At 38.6% G+C, this 23,979-nt stretch overlaps 1 protein-coding gene across 7 annotated transcripts; it reads left to right on the top strand.

Moving 5' to 3' along the window:
• The first annotated feature begins 18,940 nt into the window (after nt 1-18,940).
• Nucleotides 18,941-22,530, top strand: LOC140864537 (uncharacterized). Of its 7 annotated transcripts, none has more exons than XR_012144269.1 (3): nt 18,941-19,077; nt 19,590-21,092; nt 21,668-22,530. XR_012144269.1 is itself a non-coding variant. In XM_073268781.1 (2 exons), exon 2 carries the CDS (start codon nt 19,627-19,629, stop codon nt 21,010-21,012), a length of 1,386 nt encoding a protein of 461 aa, XP_073124882.1. In that variant the 5' UTR covers nt 18,941-19,077; nt 19,590-19,626; the 3' UTR covers nt 21,013-22,530. The 7 variants fall into 7 exon arrangements, 2 of the variants coding, with proteins under 2 accessions (XP_073124882.1, XP_073124883.1); XR_012144268.1 differs by having other exon boundaries at nt 19,590-21,393; XR_012144267.1 differs by having other exon boundaries at nt 19,590-21,810; nt 21,906-22,530.
• Nucleotides 22,531-23,979: the final 1,449 nt, after the last annotated feature.

Here is a 23,979-nt window from a genome sequence, read left to right as displayed (position 1 = left end):
ACTGAAAAATACTAGTCAATTATCGTATCTTGGGGGTTAATATTTGTTGATTTATTCACAACCACATATTTTCTTTTTTTAATATCTTTTTCTCAATTCTAATTCAAGCATATATAAAGTTGGCAGTTGTTCGTTTTAAAAAACAACCTTGTAAAAAGTGGTTTCTCTTGTCTTTTGACAAGTTGGTTGTTGTCCTGTTCTCTTTCTACAGGGTGTTTCTAGCAAGTATCATTTCATCTTTTCTTCATCTCCGTTTACTCTCGGTGACTGATCCTTTCATTTATAGCATGGATGATAATGCAAACATCACGCAAGAGGTAGAAGATTTATATCAGAAACTAACATTGGAAGAAGAGAAATGAGGGTTAGATTATGAACAGGTCAAAACTGAAGGTGACCGGCCGGAAATTAAATGGTGTTTAGTAGGCCATTTCTTAACAGATTGACGTCTCAACTTTCTCGCCATGAAGAGCACGTTAACATCCATTTGGAAACCAGTTAAAGGTGTCTGTATTACCACCCTCAGCTCTGGTTTATATCTCTTCCAATTATTTCATGAATTAGATGTCCTTCGCGTATTGAAAGATGGTCCTTGGTCATTTGATCAAAATCTGCTTGTTGTGGCCCAACTAGAGTTTGGTATGGTTCCTCATCAGGTTCCTTTATTTCAAGTTCCCTTTTGGGTTCAAGCTCACGATCTCCCAAGTGGCTTTATGTCCGAAAAATTTGCTCGTGATATTGGCAACTTCATAGGATGCTTTATCGAGGTGGATCCAAACTTTACTGTGTTTGGCGTTCTTATCTCCGTATTCGGGTTTCTTTGGATATCAAAAAACCTCTAAAGAGGCGGATGAAAATTATGAAATCTAGGGAAGCTGGAAGCTGAATAAATTTCAAATACGAAAAACTCCCTACTTTCTGTTTCTTCTGCGGTATTGTTGGCCGCTCCGAAAAATTTTGTGAAAAATTCTTCGATTACCCAGATAAATCAGTTGAGAAATTCTTTGGTGTTTGGATTCGAGCACCTTTTAGGAGAACCACCTGTGCTATTGGAGAGCGTTGGTTGCGCTCAGAACCATCTGCAGGCAACTCCAGTGATATCATGGCGGTTGACAACAATAATCCGATGGGTGTCAAAGTGGCATCCAATACTTTTGGTCCTTATGATCACAGTATGGTCACACACCATACTTTGTCAGAAGTGCAACAGAGCAGAGGGATACAAGACAGTGATTGGAGTGGAAAAGAGAAGGAAACAGTAGATGACAATGTGGCTCCCTCCCAGACACAAGACCAAGATACTCTTATAATCTCTGATCCAAAAAGAAGATGTGTCAACGACATTAGTGTGTTGGACCATCAACTGACGGGGCCAACAGGCCCAAAAGAAGATATATTTTATTCGGATTCAAAAAACTCCCTAGAGGCGGGTTCTGGGCTCCAGACCCGCCTAGCACCATGAGTACTCTCAGCTGGAACTGTCGTGGGCTGGGCAGCCCACGCACAGTTCATGAACTATTGGAATTGTTGTCCAAACATAAGCCCAATTTTGTATTTCTTATGGAATTGAAAGAGTCTAAAATAAAAGTTGAAACTCTCAAATAGAAGATGGGTTTCAAAGGTCTTCTTATGGTTCCTGAAATTAATCGTGGTGGAGGTATTGCTTTAATTTGGAAAGAAAAATTGATGGCCAAGCTCTTATCTTATTCCCCAAATTTTATTGATGTTGTTGTTTTGATCCCTGACTCAATTGATTGGAGGTTGACGGGTTTTTATGGTTTCCCGGAGCGTAGCAGAAGAAGGCAATCTTGGGAGCTGTTGAAAACTCTCTCAAACTGCTCGTCACTTCCTTGGTGATGTGTTGGGGATTTCAATGATTTACTCTCTCAATCTGAAAAACGTGGCAGATTTCTTCATCCTGTGTCTCTAATCAACGGCTTTCGGGAAACTGTGGAAGCTTGTGGTTTATTAGATTTGGGTTTAAAAGGGCATGAGTTTACTTGGGAAAAAAGTAGAGGAAAACCCAATTTTGTTGAAGAAAGGCTTGATCGAGCGATGGCCACTTCGGCGTGGATGAGCAATTTTACTACTGCCAAATTTTTAAACTTGGAGGTTGCAACTTCAGATCATACTGCCATTTTTCTCAATCTTATTCCTTTGGTTTTATTCCGTCGCAAATATTTTGTTTTGAGAATTCTTGGATTTCTGAACCGGAGTGTAAGGAGGTGGTCAGACATGGGTGGTACGATCATGGAGTTGAGAATATTCAGCAAAAAATTGATTTATGTGGAAAAGACTTACAATCTTGTGGAGATAAAAATAAAGCTTAGATTCAAGAAGGAGATCTCTTTCTGCCGAGATAAATTAAAAAATCTTAAGAGGAAAAATCTTGTAGTGATGATCCTCAAATTGATGATGTTAAAAATCGACTTGATTTTCTTCTTGCTCAGGATGAAATATTTTGGAAGCAAAGGTCTAAGATTTTCTGGTTGAAAGCTGGAGATGCAAATACGAAACTTTTTCATCATTATGCTTCATCCCGCAAGCGTAAGAATACCATAACAACTCTCCATGACTCTTTAGGACATATGTATACTTGGGAGAATGGTCTTCAGAAGCATATCTTGCATTATTTTCAAGACCTCTTTTCTTCTACAGGTAGTGTAGATCACCATTTTTTTGATCTGGTCCAAAGGCGCATAAATGATCATCAAAATCAGTTTCTTACTCGTCCATTTGAAGAGCAAGAAGTCATCTCAGCTCTCCGGTCAATGCATCCGGATAATTCACCGGGTCCAGATGGTATGAATACAGGTTTTTATCAACATTTTTGGGATATTAATGGTAGGGATATTATTGCAGCTTGTCTTCATTTTCTAAACCAGTGTACTCTCCCGGAGGGTCTCAATGATACTTCAATAGTTCTCATTCCTAAAAAGAAAAATCCAGTCTCTTTATCTGACATTAGACCAATATCTTTGTGTAATGTTCTCTATAAACTTGTGTCCAAGGTGATTGCCAATCGGCTCAAGACAGTTCTCACAACTATTATTTCACCTATGCAAAGTGCTTTTCAAACTGGCAAATCAATTTCAGATAATGTTCTTGTTGCATTTGAAATTGGACACTACCTGAAACGGATAACTCAAGGAAAGAGAGGAGAGGCAGCTTTTAAAATCGACATGTCTAAGGCCTACGATCGTGTTGAATGGGACTTTCTCAGAAATATGATGATAAATATGGGCTTTCATAGTCAATGGGTGGAATTAGTCATACTTTGTGTTTCTTCGGTACGTTACACAGTGGTGCACAATGGTCATGAGATTGGGCCCATCTTTCCTCGTCGAGGACTGCGTCAAGGGGATCCTTTATCTCCCTATCTCTTCCTTATTTGCACTGAAGGGCTCTTCACTTTGATAAATGTAGAATTTATCAGAGGCAACCTTCATGGAGTGAAAGTGGCTCGTACAACCCCATCAATCTCCCACCTGTTTTTTGCTGATGACAATTTTATATTTTTCAGGGCATCGGTGGATGAATGCGGTATCATAAAGGAATGCCTTCACAAATATGAAACTGCTTCTGGTCAAACGGTAAATTTTGCCAAATCTTCTATCTCTTTTAGCTCCAATGTGTCGGCAGAAACAAAGAACAAAATTTGTGATTTGCTAAGAGTTTCTTATACTACTAATCACGGTAAATACCTTGGACTTCCTTCACTGATTGGACGGAAAAAATCTGAAGTATTTGCTTATATTAAGGAAAAATCTTGGAGTCATATGCAGGGTTGGAGGTACAAGTTTCTATCTAGAGCAGAAAATGATATTTTGTTAAAATCAGTGGTACAAGCTCTCCCTGCCTATGTCATGAGTGTCTTTATTTTACCGCTAAATCTTTGTGCAGAGTTAGAGCGAATGATGAATTCTTTTTGGTGGGGGAAAATGTGATAATAACAGAGGTTGTTTGTAACAGCCTGTTTTTATCTTAATTGATGTTATTTGAAATATTTAGTGATTTCAGAATTCGAGAGCCGATTTTTTATTAATCAGGGACCTTTTTGCCATTTTTGGAAATTTCAGGGACTAAAATGCAAAAATGGTTTTTGTTATAAGTTAGAGACTTTGACTAAGTCTCCACTTCTTCCCTTCATCACCTCCAAACCGTTCACTCCTCCATTGAAGCGACCAAAAGCTTCCCCAAGCTTTTGTGATTTCGATTCTAGCTCAATCCGTCCGATAGAATTGAATTCTGACTTGATATCTACGATCACAGCTTCGAGTGCTCCGTTGGATGTAAGTTTATCTTAATTTTGAGAGGTTTGAATTTTTGGATGTTGTTAGAATTAATTTATATTCGGAGAGGATGATTATTAGATAATTGTGATAATATATCTAAGACGGTTCGAAGATCTAACGACGATCAGATTTGATATGAATTTTCTTATTATTTTTGAAAATCTGATTTTTGAGATGTGTTGGTATTGGGTTGGATATGATGTTTGAGGTTTAGAATGAGTATATTGAATTGATATCCTGCTGTCTGTGTTTCTGGTTTGATCAGTTACAACCGTTATGCCGTCAGTTTGAGTTTGGGATATCGTTTCGAGTTTGATTGAGTTTTGATGTTGATTTTGATCCGTGACTTCTTCTAATAGATTGATTGGGAGTCCTTGGAGTTGCTAGAGTTGCAGCTTTTGTTAGTTTGGAAGAGTTGAGCCGATTGAAGAGTTTGAAACGACGAGAAGGTATAAGATGACTTTGAAATGGAATAGGACGATTAACTCGAATCCGGATTCATTCGAGTGTCCTAGAAGAAATCACATACTTGCATGTTTATATGCTTATATGAATTTATGATTGAATTTATATTTGAATGCATGAGATTACATATGCATTCATATTGAGACGATTGATTATTCATTTTGAATTAGACGATCTGGAAATTATAGCTGAGTGGCCTTGGTAGGCGATTTACTACAAGTGTTGATTAACTCACTATAATGCCCTAGAGTCTAGAGGATTAAAATATACCTCGTCCACCTCGAAAGGGGAGTTCGGTGTGATCGTTGGATATTTTAATCTCGGGATCCCAAACCGCAGAAAGAAAGAAAGAAAAATTCCATTTGATTATCTGGGTTTGATAATCCAGAAGTTTTAAAGTCATGCATATCATTTTAATTCCGCAATTGAATGAATTACTTGAGGAATATGTGGAATTTGATTTTATATCATGTTTTGATATATTTATGTGATATTATATGCTAGTCTATTTTACTGGGAATTGTATTCTCACCGGATTATCCGACTGTTGTCTTTGTTTGTATGTATACTTAGCAACAGGTGGGGCAGGACCGAGTCAGATATTGCATGGCTAGGTGGAACAGTTGATAGAGTGAGGCCTTGTTGTTTTAGAAGTCGAGTTTGTAATCGAACTTAGATCGTATTCGAACTTTTTTTGTATTGAATAAGCTAGACGGAAGCATGTTCTATTAGTTCGAGATTGTATAACTTTAGAACTACTATGTATGGAGTATACATGTGTATTAACGTTTGAGTTGCGTTGTAATGCATGATTTCGTTTTGGAAGGGTTGAAGTCGAGCCTCCTTGTTTTTCTGCTGTTTCCCAGTTCTGCAGCAGGGGGCGCTCGGGCTGCAGTTTTTAGCCGCACGGGCGCACCCCCCTTCGAGCCAAACAGCAGGTTGCTGTTTTGGGAGGCGCTCGGGCTGCAGTTTTAGCCGCCCGGGCGCACCCCTTTTTGAAAAAAAATAAAAATAAATAAATAAATAAATTTTTGCTTTTAGTCTTGAATCTTGTTTGCTTAATTGTTGTCTAATCCAAGATTAGTTATTTAGAATCGAGGTCTCACATTAAGTGGTATCAGAGAATTAAGATCTTGGACTGAATTTAGAAGAGAGAGGGGTAGATCGAGTCCGCTTGTTTTGGCTCCTCGCATGTGTTTGAGTTATTTAATTGATATATTAAATACGATGCGAGCATGCTTTATTGATTGATAATTATTTGAATTACATGATTATGTGATTTAATTTATAAAGCATGAATTGATTGAGATATGAACTATAATCATTCATTGAATCCGAGTTCCGTCTTTTGGCTTTAGTAAGAAGATCAGAGGTTGTGGGACACTGAAATTTTGAGATTGAGATATATGTGTTCTAATCCCTTTGCTTGTAGATGGGTACTCGAAGAAGATTGAACATGAATACTCCACCTGTAATGACTCCTCCGAATGACCAGGGCGATACGGTTGAGAATCAGATGGATGCCACGGCTACCCCTATGGAAACCTTACTGAAGAGGTTTCAATCTTTCCGACCACCGATCTTGAAAGGTACGGAGAATCACGTGGATTGCGAGGGCTGGATGGATGATATAGATCAGCTCTTTGATTATCTCGACTATTCCAATGACCGGCGAATTAGATTGGTTTTTCATCAGCTACACGGAGTGGCTAAGAAATGGTGGACCTCAACTAAGAAAGCCATGGAGAACAGAGGTACTCTTATAAACTGGATTCTATTCAAGACTGAGTTTTATAAACGATTCTTCCCAGTTTCTTACCGAAAGGATAAGAATGTCGAATTCGCAAATTTGAAGCAAGGCAATTTGAGTATCGAAGAATATGTTACCAAATTTGACAGTCTATTGAGTTTTACTCCACACATTTTTGACAATGAGGAAGCGAAAGCTGACCACTTCATTGACGGTTTGAACCCTGATATCTTTACTTTGGTCAATATCGGAAGGCCCAATAACTTCGCAGATGCTATGGATCATGCCAAGGGTGCGGAGGCTGGATTGATGAGACAGAGAGGAAATCAGTTTGCACCTCAGCAACAACAGAGGCAGTTTCAGGCCCAACCGTCCCAATACCAGAATCAACCACCGAGGACTGAAGGTGATAGCAATGGAGGTAATAAGAAGAATTACTTTCGTCCCAAGGGGAAACAGTTTAAGAACTCGGGAAGCAGTTCTTCAAGTTCTGGTGGCTCGAAACAGAACAGTTACAGTCAAGGTTCAAGTTCCTCTGGTACTTCCTGTAGCAAGTGTGGAGGTCATCACTCCAGTGACCAGTGTAGGGGAATATTTGGGAATTGCTATATTTTTCAGCAGACAGGGCATTATGCTAGACTTTGTCCTCAGCGGGGCTTTGAGCAAGCACAAAGTGGAAATGATTCTCGACAGTCGTCTCAGCCTCAGAGGCAATTGAATGCAGTTCACTCTTTCCAACCTCAACAACAGAATCGTCAAGGAGGCAACCAGAATTTGAACCAACCTCCTAGACAGCAGGCAAGAGTGTATGCTCTGAATGAGGATCAGGCTCAGGCTGCACCTGATGATGTGATTGCAAGTAATTTTACGATCTTTGATTATCCTGCTAATATTTTGATAGATACAGGTGCTTCTCACTCTTTCATATCTGAGAAATTTGTGTTGATGCATGCCTTGCCTTTTGAGCCATTACCTGTTGTAGTTTCTGTTACTTCACCTTTGGGTGGAGGAATTGTTGCGAGGAATTTCGTTAGAAATTGTGGATTGAGTTTTGAAGGAAATTTGATCGAGATCGACTGTATTGTACTTGGTTTGTCTGACTTTGACTGCATAGTTGGCATAGATGTTTTGACTAAGTACAGGGCTACAGTAGATTGTTTTCAGAAGATAGTCCGTTTCAGACCAGAGATGTCAGACGAGTGGAGATTCTTTGGTAATGGTTCTCGTTCTAAAATTCCTTTGATTTCTGTATTGTCTATGACTAGATTGTTGCAGAAAGGAGCCGAGGGATTTTTGATTTATGCGGTCGATGTTTTGAAGTCTAGCCCTGAGTTGATTGATATACCAGTGGTTAGAGAGTTTCCTGATGTGTTCTCGGATGAGATTCCGGGATTACCGCCTATTCATGAGATTGAATTTAGCATCGAATTGACGTCAGGTACTCAGCAGATTTCTAAAGCTCCGTATAGAATGGCTCCGATTGAATTGAAAGAATTGAAGGAGCAGTTGGAAGAATTGATTGCCAAGGGATACATTCGACCTAGTGTATCGCCTTGGGGTGCTCCTGTTCTGTTTGTTAGAAAGAAAGATGGCTCTATGCGTCTCTGCATTGACTACCGCCAACTGAACCAGGCGACAGTTAAGAACAGGTATCCTTTACCTAGTATAGATGATCTTTTTGATCAACTGCAGGGTTCGTGTATTTATTCGAAGATAGATTTGAGATCTGGGTATCATCAACTGAGAGTTCGAGAGGAGGATATTCTTAAGACTGCGTTTCGAATGAGGTATGGCCATTTTGAATTTCTTGTCATGCCATTCGGTTTGACTAACGCCCCAGCAGTCTTTATGGGGTTGATGAACCGAATATTTCAGCGTTTTCTAGATGATTTTGTTATTAGTTTTATTGACGATATCCTGATCTATTCGAAGAGCCGTGCTGATCATGCAGAGCATCTGAGGATTGTTTTGCAGATTTTGAGAACTGAACAGTTGTTTGCCAAACTATCGAAGTGCGAGTTTTGGTTAGACCGAGTCGTTTTTCTTGGTCACATTATCTCGGGAGATGGGATTTTTGTCGATCCCAGCAAGATCGAGGCAGTTATGAACTGGCGTAGGCCGACTTCTGTGCCTGAGATTCGAAGTTTTATGGGTTTAGCGGGTTACTATCGCAGATTTATCCAGGCTTTCTCTTCAATTGCGAAGCCAATCACCCAGCTGACTCAGAAAAACACGCCTTTTGTTTGGACTGAAGAGTGTGAGACCAGTTTCATTGGGTTGAAGAAGAGATTGACTAGTGCTCCGATACTTTCTATTCCATCAGGTTCTGGAGGTTTTACGGTGTATTGCGATGCTTCTCATTCTGGTCTTGGATGTATTCTTATGCAGATGAAGCACGTGATAGCATATGCATCGAGGCAGTTGAAACCGCACGAGACTCGTTATCCAGTTCATGATCTTGAACTCGTTGCTATTGTTTTTGCCTTGAAGATCTGGCGTCACTATCTGTACGGTGAGTTTTTTGAGATCTTTTCTGATCATAAGAGTCTTAAGTACTTATTTTCACAGTCTGAGTTGAATATGAGACAGAGGATATTGCTAGATTTATTGAAGGATTTTGACAGGGAGATTAAGTATTACCTGGGGAAATCGAATGCAGCTGCCGATGCTTTGAGTCGCAAGCTTTGTTCCTTATCTCTTTCGACCATCGGAGTGTCTCGTTTGATTGACGACTGTTGCAATTCTCGATTGGAGTTTGAATCAGATAGGAGTCCTATCAGAGTTTGTGCTATCCAGGCCGAGCCAGAGTTGTTTGTGTCGATCAGAGAAGCACAGAAATCCGATGAGAGTATTCAGAATTCGATAGAGAAAGTGAGATCTGGACACTAGTCTGAGTTTCAGGTCAGGGATGATGTTTTACTTGTGAATAACCGTATTGTTGTGCCTGATATTTCTGAGTTGAGACAGCGTATTTTACGAGAGGCACATTGCAGTCGGTTCAGTGTTCATCCAGGAGGCCGGAAGATGTTTAACGACCTAAAGAGTCAGTTTTGGTGGAAGAAGATGAAGAGTGATGTTGCGAGGTTTGTATCCCGTTGTTTGAACTGTCAGCAGGTGAAAGCCGAGAGAAAGAGGCCGAGGGGTCTTTTGCACAGTTTATCTATTCCGGAATGGAAGTGAGATTATATCTCGATGGACTTTGTCACGAAGCTACCCCGATCTGTTCGAGGATGTGATGTTATTTGGGTAGTGATTGATAGGTTGACGAAGTCTGCTTGTTTTATTCCCTATCGGATGACATATCGTCACGATCAGATGGCCGACTTGTATGTTAGAGAGATTGTCAGATTGCACGGTGTGCCGAGATCGATTGTTTCTGACCGAGATCCTCGGTTTACTTCTCACTTCTGGCACAGCCTGCAAGAGGCTCTTGGTACTAGGTTGCACCTGAGTACAACGTATCATCCTCAGACGGACGGGCAGTCTGAGAGGACGATTCAAACTCTGGAGGATATGTTACGAGCAGTGGTGCTTGACTTTGGCACTACTTGGCAAGATTCAATGCCTCTCGTTGAGTTTTCGTACAACAACAGCTTTCAGACGAGTATATGTATGACACCATTTGAAGCGTTGTACGGAAGGAAGTGCAGATCTCCTCTGTACTGGGATGAGATGTCTGAGTCCCCAGACTTGGGACCAGATGTGATTCGTGATATGGCTGAGCAGGTGAAGATTATTCGATTGAGAATGAAGACTGCTCAAGACCGACAAGCGAAGTATGCGAATATCTGTCACAGACCTCTATATTTTGATCAGGGAGACCGTGTATTCTTGAAGATTTCTCCGTTTAGAGGTACTGTTAGATTTGGGAAGAGAGGGAAGTTGTCACCGAGATTCATCGGCTCGTATGAAGTTTTACAGAAGATAGGCGATCTAGCCTACTGATTAGCACTTCCTCCTTCTTTATCTGGAATTCACGACGTATTTCACGTCTCGATGTTGAGGAAATACCATCCCGATCCTTCTCATGTTCTTCAGCCAGACGAAGCCGAACTTGATGAAACTCTGAGCTACTTTGAAAGACCGATTCAGATCCTTGACAGAAAGAAGAAACAACTCAAAACCAAATCGATACCTTTGGTGAAAGTTCAGTGGAGTCGTCACGGAGTCGAAGAAGCGACTTGGGAGACAGAATCTGACATGAGACAGAGATTTCCTGATTTATTCATCTGACGTGAGTTCTTAATTCTGTTCTTAAATTCTTAATTATCTTCTTATGAGTTGATATTGATGATTTCGAGGACGAAATCTTTTCTAAGAGGGGGAGAATTGTAACGTCCCGTTTTTATCTTAATTGATCTTATTTGAAATATTCAGTGATTTCAGAATTCGAGAGCCGACTTTTTATTAATCAGGGACCTTTTTGCAATTTTCGGAAATTTTAGGGACTAAAATGCAAAAATGGTTTTTGTTATAAGTTAGAGACTTTGACTAAGTCTCCACTTCTTCCCTTCATCACCTCCAAACCGTTCACTCCTCTATTGAAGCGACCAAAAGCTTCCCCAAGCTTTTGTGATTTCGATTCTAGCTCAATCCGTCCGATAGAATTGAATTCTGACTTGATATCTATGATCACAGCTTCGAGTGCTCCGTTGGATGTAAGTTTATCTTAATTCTGAGAGGTTTGAATTTTTGGATGTTGTTAGAATTAATTTATATTCGGAGATGATGATTATTAGATAGCTGTGACAGTATATCTAAGACGGTTCGAAGATCTAACGACGATCAGATTTGATATGAATTTTCTTATTATTTTCGAAAATCTGATTTTTGATATGTGTTGGTATTGGGTTGGATATGATGTTTGAGGTTTAGAATGAGTATATTGAATTGATATCCTGCTGTCTGTGTTTCCGGTTTGATCAGTTACAGCCGTTATGCCGTCAGTTTGAGTTTTGGATATCGTTTCGAGTTTGATTGAGTTTTGATGTTGATTTTGATCTGTGACTTCTTCTAATAGATTGATTGGGAGTCCTTGGAGTTGCTAGAGTTGCAGCTTTTGTTAGTTTGAAAGAGTTGAGCCGATTGAAGAGTTTGAAACGACGAGAAGGTATAAGATGACTTTGAAATAGAATAGGACGATTAACTCGAATCCGGATTCATTCGAGTGTCCTAGAAAAAATCACATACTTGCATGTTTATATGCTTATATGAATTTATGATTGAATTTATATTTGAATGATGAGATTACATATGCATTCATATTGAGACGATTGATTATTCATTTTGAATTAGACGATCTGGAGATTATAGCTGAGTGGCCTTGGTAGGCGATTTACTACAAGTGTCGATTAACTCACTATAATGCCCTAGAGTATAGAGGATTAAAATATACCTCGTCCACCTCGAAAGGAGAGTTCGGTGTGATCGTTGGATATTTTAACCTCGGGATCCCAAACCGCAGAAAGAAAGAAAGAAGAATTCCATTTGATTATCTGGGTTTGATAATCCAGAAGTTTTAAAGTCATGCATATCATTTTAATTCCGCAATTGAATGAATTACTTGAGGAATATGTGGAATTTGATTTTATATCATGTTTTGATATATTTATGTGATATTATATGCTAGTCTTTTTTACTGGGAATTGTATTCTCATCGGATTATCCGGCTGTTGTCTTTGTTTGTATGTGTACTTAGCAACAAGTGGGGCAGGACCGAGTCAAAGATTGCATGGCTAGGTGGAAGAGTTGATAGAGTGAGGCCTTGTTGTTTTAGAAGTCGAGTTTGTAATCGAACTTAGATCGTATTCGAACTTGTTTTGTATTGAATAAGCTAGACGGAAGCATGTTCTATTAGTTTGAGATTGTATAACTTTAGAACTACTATGTATGGAGTATACATGTGTATTAACGTTTTGAGTTGCGTTGTAATGAATGATTTCGTTTTGGAAGGGTTGAAGTAGAGCCTCCTTGTTTTTCTGCTGTTTCCCAGTTCTGCAGCAGGGGGCGCTCGGGCTGTTGTTTTTAGCCGCCCGGGCGCACCCCCCTTCGAGCCAAACAGCAGGTTGCTATTTTGGGAGGCGCTCGGGCTGCAGTTTTTAGCCGCCCGGGCGCACCCCCTTTTTGAAAAAAAAAATAAAAAAATAAAAAAATAAAATATTCTTGCTTTTAGTCTTGAATCTTGTTTGCTTAATTGTTGTCTAATCCAAGATTAGTTGTTTAGAATCGAGGTCTCACACTGTCTAAGGTGGAAAATTTGGGCCAAGCTGAGTAGGATTAAGTCGGAAGGTGGATTGAGCTTTCGACGAATGCATGAATATAATATCGCACTCTTAGCCAAGCAAGGGTGGAAACTTGTGTCAGATCAGAATTCAGTGGCCTCCAAGGTGCTTAAAGCTCGGTATTTCCCACATTGCTCATTCATCAAAGCACGTATGGGCTCAAATCCTAGTTATGTTTGGCGAAGCATTATGACATCACAAAACTTAATTCGTATTGGTGCAATAAAACGCATTGGAACAGGTTGTAATACCAATATTTGGGGCGAACCTTGGCTGCCCGATCTCAATAATCCTTATATTGAGTCTGAGTGCATTCAAGATTTGCAACTTGCAACAGTGAACTCGTTGCGTTTAGAAGGGACAGATTCTTGGGATATTGATTTACTAAAGGAAATAAAAAATACGAGGGACCAACAACTGATCATGTCCATTCCTTTGAGCAGAAGGTTTTGTGAAGATAAATGTATGTGGGGCGCTGACAGAAAGGGTTCTTACACGGTGAAGAATGGGTACAAAATATTGCACCGTACCAAAGATCTTAGTGCAAGTACTATCAACTGGAAACTAATTTGGAAGCTTGGTATCCCGGCTAAAATTCGGAATTTTTTGTGGAGAACTCTTTCCTCTTGTTTACCTACTCTTAAGGCTTTACAACACAGAAGAGTGGAGGTTCCCGATTGGTGTCCTCTGTGCCGAAACGAACCAAAAGATGACTTACATGCTCTCATCTCTTGTCCATCATCAGCAGGGTTTGGTGTCTTACGACCATAGGTAGCTGCGTTGTTTCAGGGGGCTCTTTTAAAAGTTGGTGGAAGCATTTAGTTGCAACGAAATCACGCAGTACAGTAGAGATTGCAACAGTGGTGTTATGGAGTTTGTGGCAAAATAGAAATGATGTGGTCTGGAATGTGAAGAACAGCCCAGCAACAACAATTTTCCAAACAGCCATGGACACCCTTTCTCAGTGGAAAGAAGCTCGCAAATGGCCGCTGCATCAGCAATCTACACTCTATCTTCAAAGAACTACAACTGCTGCTCATTGGACACCGCCACCGACAGATTATCTGAAATGCAACACGGATGCTACGGTGTTTGCCAATATTGGTCAAGCTGGATATGGATGTATCATCAGGAACCATCGAGGAGCAGTAGTAGCAGCCATGAAAGTCAGGCTGCCTGGAATCACCGATCAATCAATCGCCGAAGTTCTGGGAATAAGAAAAGCTCTCAGCTGGATAAAAGATATGCAACTCTCATATATTACCATTGAATCTGATGCTCTTTTGATTATTGAAGGTTTAAATTCTACAACACAAGATTCTTCGTCCGTCGGCCTAATTATTGAAGATTGTAAGATCCTTGCTCTGGATATTCAATCTTGTTATTTTGTTTTTGCTCCACGATCAGCGAATCACGCTGCCCATTTGTTAGCTCGGGGAGTTGGTTCTTTGTCTGGTCATGAAGGTCGAGTAGTTCTTTCGCCTTCTGATATTTTTGATGTAATCCGTCATGACTTGGTTTGATATATATATTTTGTTGTAAAAAAAAAAAACCTTGTAAAACCAAAATTGTTGGTGTTTCGTAAGTTGGTTTGAAGTCATGGTCCAGTTGTCACACATGGGCAGACCCATTGCCATCTTGAAATAGAAAGCCCACCAAAAGATTTATCCTTTGTATACCATGTAGTAGTTGTTTCTCTGTAGATATTGCAATGAAATAGAAATCCCAAAGAAGCAAAAATTAAATAAATGTATCTTATCCTAGTGACATGTAAAGTTTTTTTGACAGTTTATATTTTTGTCGGTTGAGATCTGGGAATAAAACAAACATTGGCCACACGAGAAAATCTAGGACAAATAATTTCGAAACTGAGTTTGTAGCTCAAATAATCTCGTTCATCTTCAAATAGAAGAGACTCGTGTTCTCCTCTTCTACATGTAATACAAATATAATTATATTAATTTTAAATTTCAAGTTATCAATCAATCACATGTGATGCCCCTAAAAAATATATGAGTCTAATCCGTCCCGAGCCCAATAATCCATATTTTTGGAAATATACTTTGAGGCCCATCTATTCTTATTTTATGAGAAGCCCTGTCTGGGATGGCCCTATTAGGGAATAGGCTCATGATCATAAATTCATGGGTTTGAGCCCTAATTGGTATGGTTGAAGCCCGACCCGAGCCCAGGAAGGGCCCAATATCTAGAACCTTCCAGTACTCTCGGACACATAAAGATCTGAAACAGATAAGGACAATATCTTATGAATCCAAAATTTGATATGATTTCAGACTCATTAATTAGAGTCCTACTATAACACATGTTCTACCTTGACAAGGTAACCTATCCCTCCAAGCCCCTATAAATACATGTATGGTTCATGGTTTATGGATTCATCTCTTTGATTCACTTCTTGTTCACACACTCACGCACGCATATTTTCTTGTTCTTACTTTTTGTCAAGCTCTTTCACTTTGGAGCACTGACTTAGGCACATTGGAGGGGTCACGCCGAAAACACCTTCGGCGTCCCCTAACTTGGCTTCTGCCTGTGCAGAAATCTCTCGTGCCGGACCCGACCCGATTTATTAAAGATTTGGAGATCCACTCTACCAGACCGAACCCGGAGGAAAAAATCGATATCATCAATTGGCGCCGTCTGTGGGAATTTGAAAACAAAGGGTTAAGATGGTGAGTACAAGAGAAGAAACAAATTTCGGATTCTCGCATGGCTTGCACATCAGAAATTTGTAAAAATCATTGAAATTAATTGAACTGTCGGATCGGGTTCAAATTTTGCAGACATATTTATTAATATGATTTCTAGAATATGAACGGTGGAGATCATGAATGGAGTCTTGTAGAATGGGATTTTGACATCCGAACAGCAGCTGCTCACTCGCACAATTTTTGTATATTTTCGCATGGCTTGCGCATTAGAACCTTGCGAAAATCATTAGAATTAATTGAAGTGTCGGATCGGGTTCAAATTTTGCAAACATATTTAATAATATGTTTTATATGATCTGAAGTCTGAACGGTGGAGATCGTGAATGGAATCTTGTACAATGGGATTTAGACATCCGAACAGCAGCTGCTCACTCGCACAGTTTATGTATATTTTCGCATGGCTTGCGCATCAAAATCTTGCGAAAATCATTGGAATTAATTGAACTTTCGGATCGGGTTCAAATTTTGCAGACATATTTATTAATATATTTTATATGATCTGAAATGGTGGAGATTGTGAATAAAGTCTTTTACAATGGGATTTTGACATCCGAACAGCAGCTGCTCACTCGCACAGTTTCTGTATATTTTCGCATGGCTTGCGCATCAGAACCTTGAGAAAATCATTGGAATTAATTGAACCGTCGGATCGAGTTCAAATTTGGTATGAGTATTTATAATTATGTTATCTAGTATCTCGACGGTGAAGATCATATTGGAATTTTGATACTTGGGGAAAGGTGGCTCAGACCGCCGAGCTGCAACATAATCTGCTTGCATAGTTTCTGAGCAATGTTCTTGAAAAAGTCATTCTGAAAAATCTAACCGTTGAAATTATTTGAAATTTTTATCATAATTTCAAAACATCTTGACACACATTTTGGACGATGGATATCAATTTTTGATCCCTACATCAAGTCGGTTATTTGATCAAAGAATAAAAGATGTTATCTTGCTATACATCTAAAGTCATGTCATCGACAACGCATGAACGAGATAAGTATTTCAATTATCTTTATGTTGTAATTAAATTATTAAATTATTATTTATTATCATTATTAATAATATTCTGAGGCATCTCCTAAGTCCTACTATCAAAATTACATTTTGTTTTCTTGTGATCAAATTTGTTGAACTCCTATTGCCTTGTATTTTTGTTTGGGTTATTTTTACAGATATTGGACATGAAATCTCGCAGTAAGGTCTTATTCTACTATATCGGGCTTGAAATCTCGCTGTAAGGACCTATTTTATGATATCAGACATGCAATCTAACACTAAGGCCTACTCTACGACTTGACACTTTATAAGACCAACACAGCTTGGCAAACCACAAAAGCCCGACTAGTTTGACACTCACCACGCCCACTCGTGGTTATCTCAAAAGCCCGACCAACTCGGCAATATGTAAACCCACGTCACTCGTGGTTATCTCAAAAGCCCGACCAGCTCGGCAATATGGAAACCCACGCCAATCGTGGTTATCTCAAAAGCCCGACCAGCTCGGCAATATGTAAACCCACGCCACTCGTGGATATCTCAAAAGCCCGACCAGATCGGCAATATGTAATCCCACGCCACTCGTGGTTATCTCAAAAGCTCGACCAGCTCGCCAATATGTAAACTCACGCCACTCATGGTTATCTCAAAAGCCCGACTACCTCGACAATATGTAATCACATGCCACTCGTGGTTATCTCAAAAGCCTGACCAGCTCGGCAATACGTAAACCCACGCCACTCGTGGTTATCTCAAAAGCCCGACCAACTTGCCAATATGTAAACCCACGTCACTCGTGGTTATCTCAAAAGCCCGACCAGCTCGCCAATATGTAAACATACTCCACTCGTGGTTATCTCAAAAGCCCGACCAGCTCGCCAATATGTAAACACTTTCCACTCGTGGTTATCTCAAAATCTCGACCAAGCTCGACACCTACCATGCACTTCGTGGTCAAATTCAAACCCCAACCAGCTCGGCACCTACCACGCCACTCGTGGCCTTCATTAAAAGCCCATTCGGTTGGAAAATATTACTTGTACTTGGTTAATATAAGAGTTCTTACATGGGCTCGGGATCCGACCAGACCACATGGTCTAAACTTCATACTTCTTTTAGACCAGTAGGGGGAGGTACTATTGATGCCCCTAAAAAATATATGAGTCTAATCCGACCCGAGCCCAATAATCCATATTTTTGGAAAATACTTTGAGGCCCATCTATTCTTATTTTATGAGAAGCCCAGTGTGGGATGACCCTGTTAGGGAATGGGCTCATGATCATAAATTCATGGGTATGAGCCCTAATTGGTATGGTTGAAGCCCGATCCGAGCCCAGGAAGGGCCCAATATCTAGAACCTTCCAGTACTCTCGGTCACATGAAGATCTGCAATAGATAAGGACAATATCTTATGAATCCAAGATTTGATATGATTTCAGACTCATCAATTAGAGTCCTACTCTAACACATGTTCTACCTTGACAAGGTAACCTACCTCTCCAAGCCCCTATAAATACAGGTATGGTTCATGGTTTATGGATTCATCTCTTTGATTCACTTCTTGTTCACACACTCACGCACGCATATTCTCTTGTTCTTACTTTTTGTCAAGCTCTTTCACTTTGGAGCACTAACTTAGGCATCGGAGGGGTCACGCCGAAAACACCTTCGGCGTCCCCTAACTTGGCTTCTGTCTGTGCAGAAATCTCTCGTGCCCGACCCGACCCGATTTACTGAAGATTTGGAGATCCACTCTACCAGACCGAACCCGGAGAAAAAAATCGCTATCATCAACATGCTAATTATCATTCGATTTCACGAGTGAACGTGTGCCTTACATTATTAAATTTGGTTCAGTTTGGTTTGAATGATAATATAAATAATATATAGATAAGTAATGTAATGTAATAAAAAATAAATAAGAAATGATAGTGAATATAGTAATTGATTTGATTGATAGATTATAATTTATTTGATTTGTTTGGTTGAATTTTATATAAAAATACAAAATTATCATTTTGTTCTTTTAATAATAAATAAAATATGAATAATATTATTTATAAGAGATAATATAGTAATTTAAATTCGATGATTTGATTGATGTAACTCATGTAAGATAAATAATTAATGATTTGATTGATGTAAAATAAATAATTAATAAAAAAATAAATAATATGGCGACGAGAAAAACGTAGGATTAGATAAAATAAATTATACATTGATTAATAATAATCCTATTAAACGGAGCCTTTGTATTAATGATTAAAAAGTTAGTGTTTTTTTGTTTTTAAAAAAAAGCTAGCAATAAATACATAAATATTTTAAAATTTTGTTTCGAAATATTTGAGAATTATCATAAAATGTATTAATTGATATGCATTTCGTGTTTATTTGCCAAAACTAAATTTGTTCTCTGACCCCTGCTCCTACTAGGTTTCGGTGTTTCACTTTCACCATTTCAATTCCAAACCATTAATCATAGATTGAAAGAATTTTAAACAGCAACAAGGCAAAAAACATGGAATAGCTGCGAAAAAGCAGTGGCATCAGGCATGTGAGTCCCTGCAAACCATCCCCCAAGAACATTATTCCATATTTGTATAACTCAGTTTCCACTTCTTTGGAATTTTTATGCAAGAATAGTGATTCTCTATTCAGTTGGTGCTTGTTTTCATGACATGTATATCAATTTGAGAAGAAATTCTTACGCTTCGTTATTAAATTTTACTGCATTGGCGGTCATTAAAGTGCTTGCGACATACTTGATAAAATGTTTTAAAGAAGTGTCAATGTAAGCAAATTTGTTGATAACAACTTCCTTTTCCCATCAAACAGCTTAATCGACTAAATTGTCGAATCTGGGAATTTTTATGCTTGTCGATTATGATATATTCATGGAATGATTGTGAAGAAATAAATGTTTGGTGGGGTGTACACACGGTGCCTTTTTTGAATTGTTACTTTTGGAGTATTGTTTGTAACATTCTACAGGTAAAAAATTAATTTTTCCTTGTGCAATTATTGAATCTATGTTGATGGACATTCCGTGCTTGATTCCACTTTCAGAAATCTTTTTTGGTTCGATTCAAGGCAGGAACGGCAAATGCTCATTTTTCGTGAAGCTTCTAAACGAACCACCCTTCCCAGCATCTTTACATGTCTAAAAGCCCTGACGACTGAGCATAATTTTGTCCAAGGTATCGGAGGCAGTGGCCTTGATAGGGGCTTGCACAATGACAATTACTTTGCCGCTATTCACCACATATCAAACATTGTGCGAAGAGATTTATACATGGAGCGAACCCTCAACAAAATGAAAATATCAGTTATCATAAATTCTGAGCTAGTGTATCGTGTCCTCCGTAGCTGTTGTAATTGTGGGATTGAATCGTTCCGTTTCTTCAATTGGGCTCGAACTCATCACCCGAATTATGATCCAACCACACTTGAATTTGAAGAGCTCCTGAAAACCCTTGCTCGAACCCGCCATTGGGAAACCATGTGGAAGATAGTTCATAACATGAAAAGTCAACACATTTCAATTTCGCCATCTATTGTTTCTTTTATCATTGAACATTATGGTAAGCGAGGTCTCATTGATCAAGCAGTTAAACTATTTAATTGTCTTAAAAATTTCGATTGTCCGCAAACGACGGAAGTTTACAATTCCTTGCTTTTCGCTCTCTGTGAATGCAAGAATTTTCAAGGGGGTTATGCATTGGTTAGTAGAATGATTCGCAAAGGTGTTGTCCCTGATAAGAGGACGTACTCGATTCTTGTTAATGCATGGTGCTCTGCTGGGAAGATGAGGGAGGCACAAGACTTTTTGGAGGAGATGAGTCGAAAAGGATTTAATCCTCCAGTTCGTGGCCGTGATCTATTGATTGATGGTTTACTAAATGCAGGATATCTCGAATCAGCTAAAGGATTGGTGAGGAAGATGACAAAGGAAGGCTTTGTGCCAGATGTAAACACACTTAATTGTTTATCTGAGAATCTATGCAAGTCTGGAGAGGTTGACTTCTGCATTGATCTTTTTCATAATGTTTGTGGATTGGGGCTCTGTCCCGACAAAGATATGTATAAAATTATGATAACCGCAGCATCCAAAACTGGAAGACTTGATGAGGCTTTTAGAATCCTTCACAAGTCTATTGAGGATGGGCACCGCCCTTTTCCCAGTTTGTATGCTCCAATCTTGAAAGCTCTCTGTCGAACAGGACAGTTTGATGATGCATTTAGTTTTTTTGCTGACATGAAAGTGAGGGGGCACCCACCTAACAGACCTGTGTATACCATGCTGATAAGGATGTGTGGACGCGGAGGACGATTTATTGAGGCTGCTAATTATTTGGTGGAGATGACTGAGTCGAGTTTGTTGCCCATGTCACAAAGCTTTGATATGGTAACTGATGGCTTGAAGAACATCGGGAAACATGATTTAGCTAAAAGAATGGAACAATTAGAAATATCCTTGAGGGGTACTTAGGTCTATCACTCTTTCTGTTCCTTCCTCGTTAGAAAGATGAATGGTGGAGGCGTGGAGCAGTGAGTAATAGAAAGTTTGAGGTTTGTGTTGCATTTACTGGATCATGTCGATGATCTTTTAATTCTGCACTATATTAATGGGACATGAATTTTCTATTTAGACTATGATGCTTAGCTTAACATAGAGATGGTGTTATCGGTGTTGTCACTTGATCATTCTTGTTAGTGATGCACTTTTCAGTGGCAGTTGCCGAGCATTGAAATTCACAAGAGCTCTAACTGCCCTCTGCTATTTTGAGTCTCAACCTTTTTGTGCTGACACATGCACCGCTCAAGGAGCCCCAACAGTAAAAAGAATATGGGACAGAGAGAGAATGATTAGGTGAATACCATTTTTTGCAGTCCTCTGAATTTCATCCACCGTCACTCATATCTGTGTGTTTATGGGAATCCCTTTCCGCTTCTTTAGGTTGCTTGGAGTTGTCTCTTGAGTGTGTGCACTTTGCGCTTATGTAACTTTACATTTTGGGATGCCTTCTTTGTTTGAATTGAAAGTTTGCATAGCGATTAACTCACGCCGTTCAGTGATTTCTCATGTTTTTCGATGCAAGGAGTGACGTTTCACTGTTGCAGTGAATGGTTTTCCCATATTTCAGGATATATCCAGGATACAACAAATCTATCAGAATATTTCAGGTTCATCGCCGTGGTAGAGAGTTTGATCAACATTCATCTATTCTTGGAAACAAAGAATGTCAGATTGCTGATTTAGTGGAATTTTCCATCACATAGTTGTCTTGTATGTGATACTCCACATGTCCTATGATCCTATCCATATATTCTTGTGCCTGTCTTTTCTTAAGTCAAACGAGTAGTTTTTTTTATTTATGGAAGCTAGCGGCTGTTGGTGTGCTAGTGTATGCTTTTACTTTCGTCTGGCCAGGCATTATATCATCAACTGCCGTTTCTCCAAATTATTCTGTAAGGCTAGCTGCCGGCTCCTACATCCAATCCAAATTCTTGATTAACGCTAGCTGCCGAGTGCCGGCTCCTACATCCAAACTACTGCTATATATATAAAGGATGATGTATAGGGCACTGCTACATAAGCTGCATGGACAAGAAGGTGGTATCACACATATAAGTTTGGGAGTTATCTGTAATACTTGTTTAGATTTCAAGTATGCAAAAGTCATTTTTAATTTAAAAATGCTCCTTTCAGGTCCAGTTTTGAAAAGATGATAACCATCTGTACACTTGGGGGAAGAAAGGTAAAGCGTGAATAAACTCTTGTTGAATTAGGCCAATAATAATGATAAAAACTAAAAAGCAGAGGAACCAAATCAATTTGATCTTGTATGTTAGCTGGTTGGGTTAGAGTGCCACGTTTTATGAATTATAAACTTACACTTCATTATAAAAATAAATATACTTTTGTGAGCTTCGGACATAAAAGTTAATAGCATTACGGTTAGATATGCTTGATGCAATAAAATAATAAAAATGTTGATTGACTTGTGACTTATCTAGCATCAAGATTTCAAATTTGGGACTAAGTTTTAAATTCGAGATTCATATGTAATAATCTTTTTTCAAGTAAAATAAATAAATAAAAAGAAATAATAATAATAATAAAACAACAAAATAATTAAAACTTAAAAGTATTAAATTAAAGGTCAAATAGGGAATGGGAATGATGGATTGAGTCAAAGTACAAGTTGGCGAAGCTTTCAAACGAGCCGCGTTACAAATGTGGACTAGCTTGAATGCTTGATCCATTACCCAACCGGCACTTTAATGAAGGGTTCCACAATTTCGAAAATTTTTAAATAATATTGTAAATGCTTAAAAAAAGTTAACAATTGATTTTTTTTTTTCAAGAATTTTAAAATACTGTCATAATATTATGATTTTTTTTCGACGTGAAAACCCACAGCCGCTACATTCGGTGCGCAATGAAAAAATACTTGGACTAACGCAATAGCCTGAAAACTATGTTAGTCAGGTAAATCACACTAGGTAAATCCTGTGTAACAGGATAGTCCAAAAAACCGCTACCTTCGGTGTCATAATATTATGATTAGTTGTAGTAATAGATGTTCTTTTGTTGTTAATGTTTTTAAGTAAAATACTATAAGTACATCAAATATAGTGTACAACGATATTTATAACAATAATATCGTGAGATTTTGCTATTTTATCGTGATATTTTGAATTTGATGTATAGTGCGATTTTGATAAATTAAATTTTTTGTATTGAATTTTTTGTGTTGAGTTTGTTATACAAATTTCGTTGTATTTGTAAAATCACTTTTTTAATAACTGAGAAGGCCTAAATGTATACTTCTTATTAAGGCCGAAAAATCTTGAATTCTCGATGTCGGAAACTTTCTTTTTCTTGATCCATGCGCGGATTTATAATAAAAGTAAAATTAATAATTCTGGAAAGTATTTAACAAAATTGCCCCTTTTTATAACGGTATGTATTAATAATATATCAATTTTAAGTACGGGAAAACTTAAAGATTTGAATTATAAATTATAATCTCCATACTTCGCAAGGCGTGCAATAATAAATTCATTCAATCCAATCATATTATGAGTATGTCTCGGAGATTTTTGGATCTTTATTCGAGAAACGGTAGTTAATCATACACATTTTTATAGTGAAAAAGAATAATTTTTGTATAAAAATTGATATTTTTCATGAATGATCCTATTAAAAGATTTGTTTTACAAAATTATATATATATAAAATATATACGTGAAATCTAAAAAAAAAAAAAAAGTTGATCCCATCCCACATGAGTAAGAGGCTCATTGGTTCATGCGGAGTTAAATCGAGGGATGTGCACGAGTAGGCAGAGACCTGAGGGACGGAACAACATGGTCCAACCCCCAGAGCATACCCCAAAATATTTCAATAAGGAATATGCTCCACACGAGGATCGAACCCGCAACGCTGAGA

This window comes from Henckelia pumila, chromosome 4 (genome assembly GCF_033568475.1).
Source record: "Henckelia pumila isolate YLH828 chromosome 4, ASM3356847v2, whole genome shotgun sequence".
Lineage (NCBI taxonomy): Eukaryota > Viridiplantae > Streptophyta > Magnoliopsida > Lamiales > Gesneriaceae > Henckelia > Henckelia pumila.
Note: the sequence above shows the minus strand (reverse complement) of the source record. Positions and strands in the feature narration are given on the sequence as shown.

Excerpts from the sequence above, each read along its gene's own strand:
- LOC140864537 (XM_073268781.1), top strand. The coding sequence starts at position 19,627 with ATGCTCATTTTTCGTGAAGCTTCTAAACGAACCACCCTTCCCAGCATC.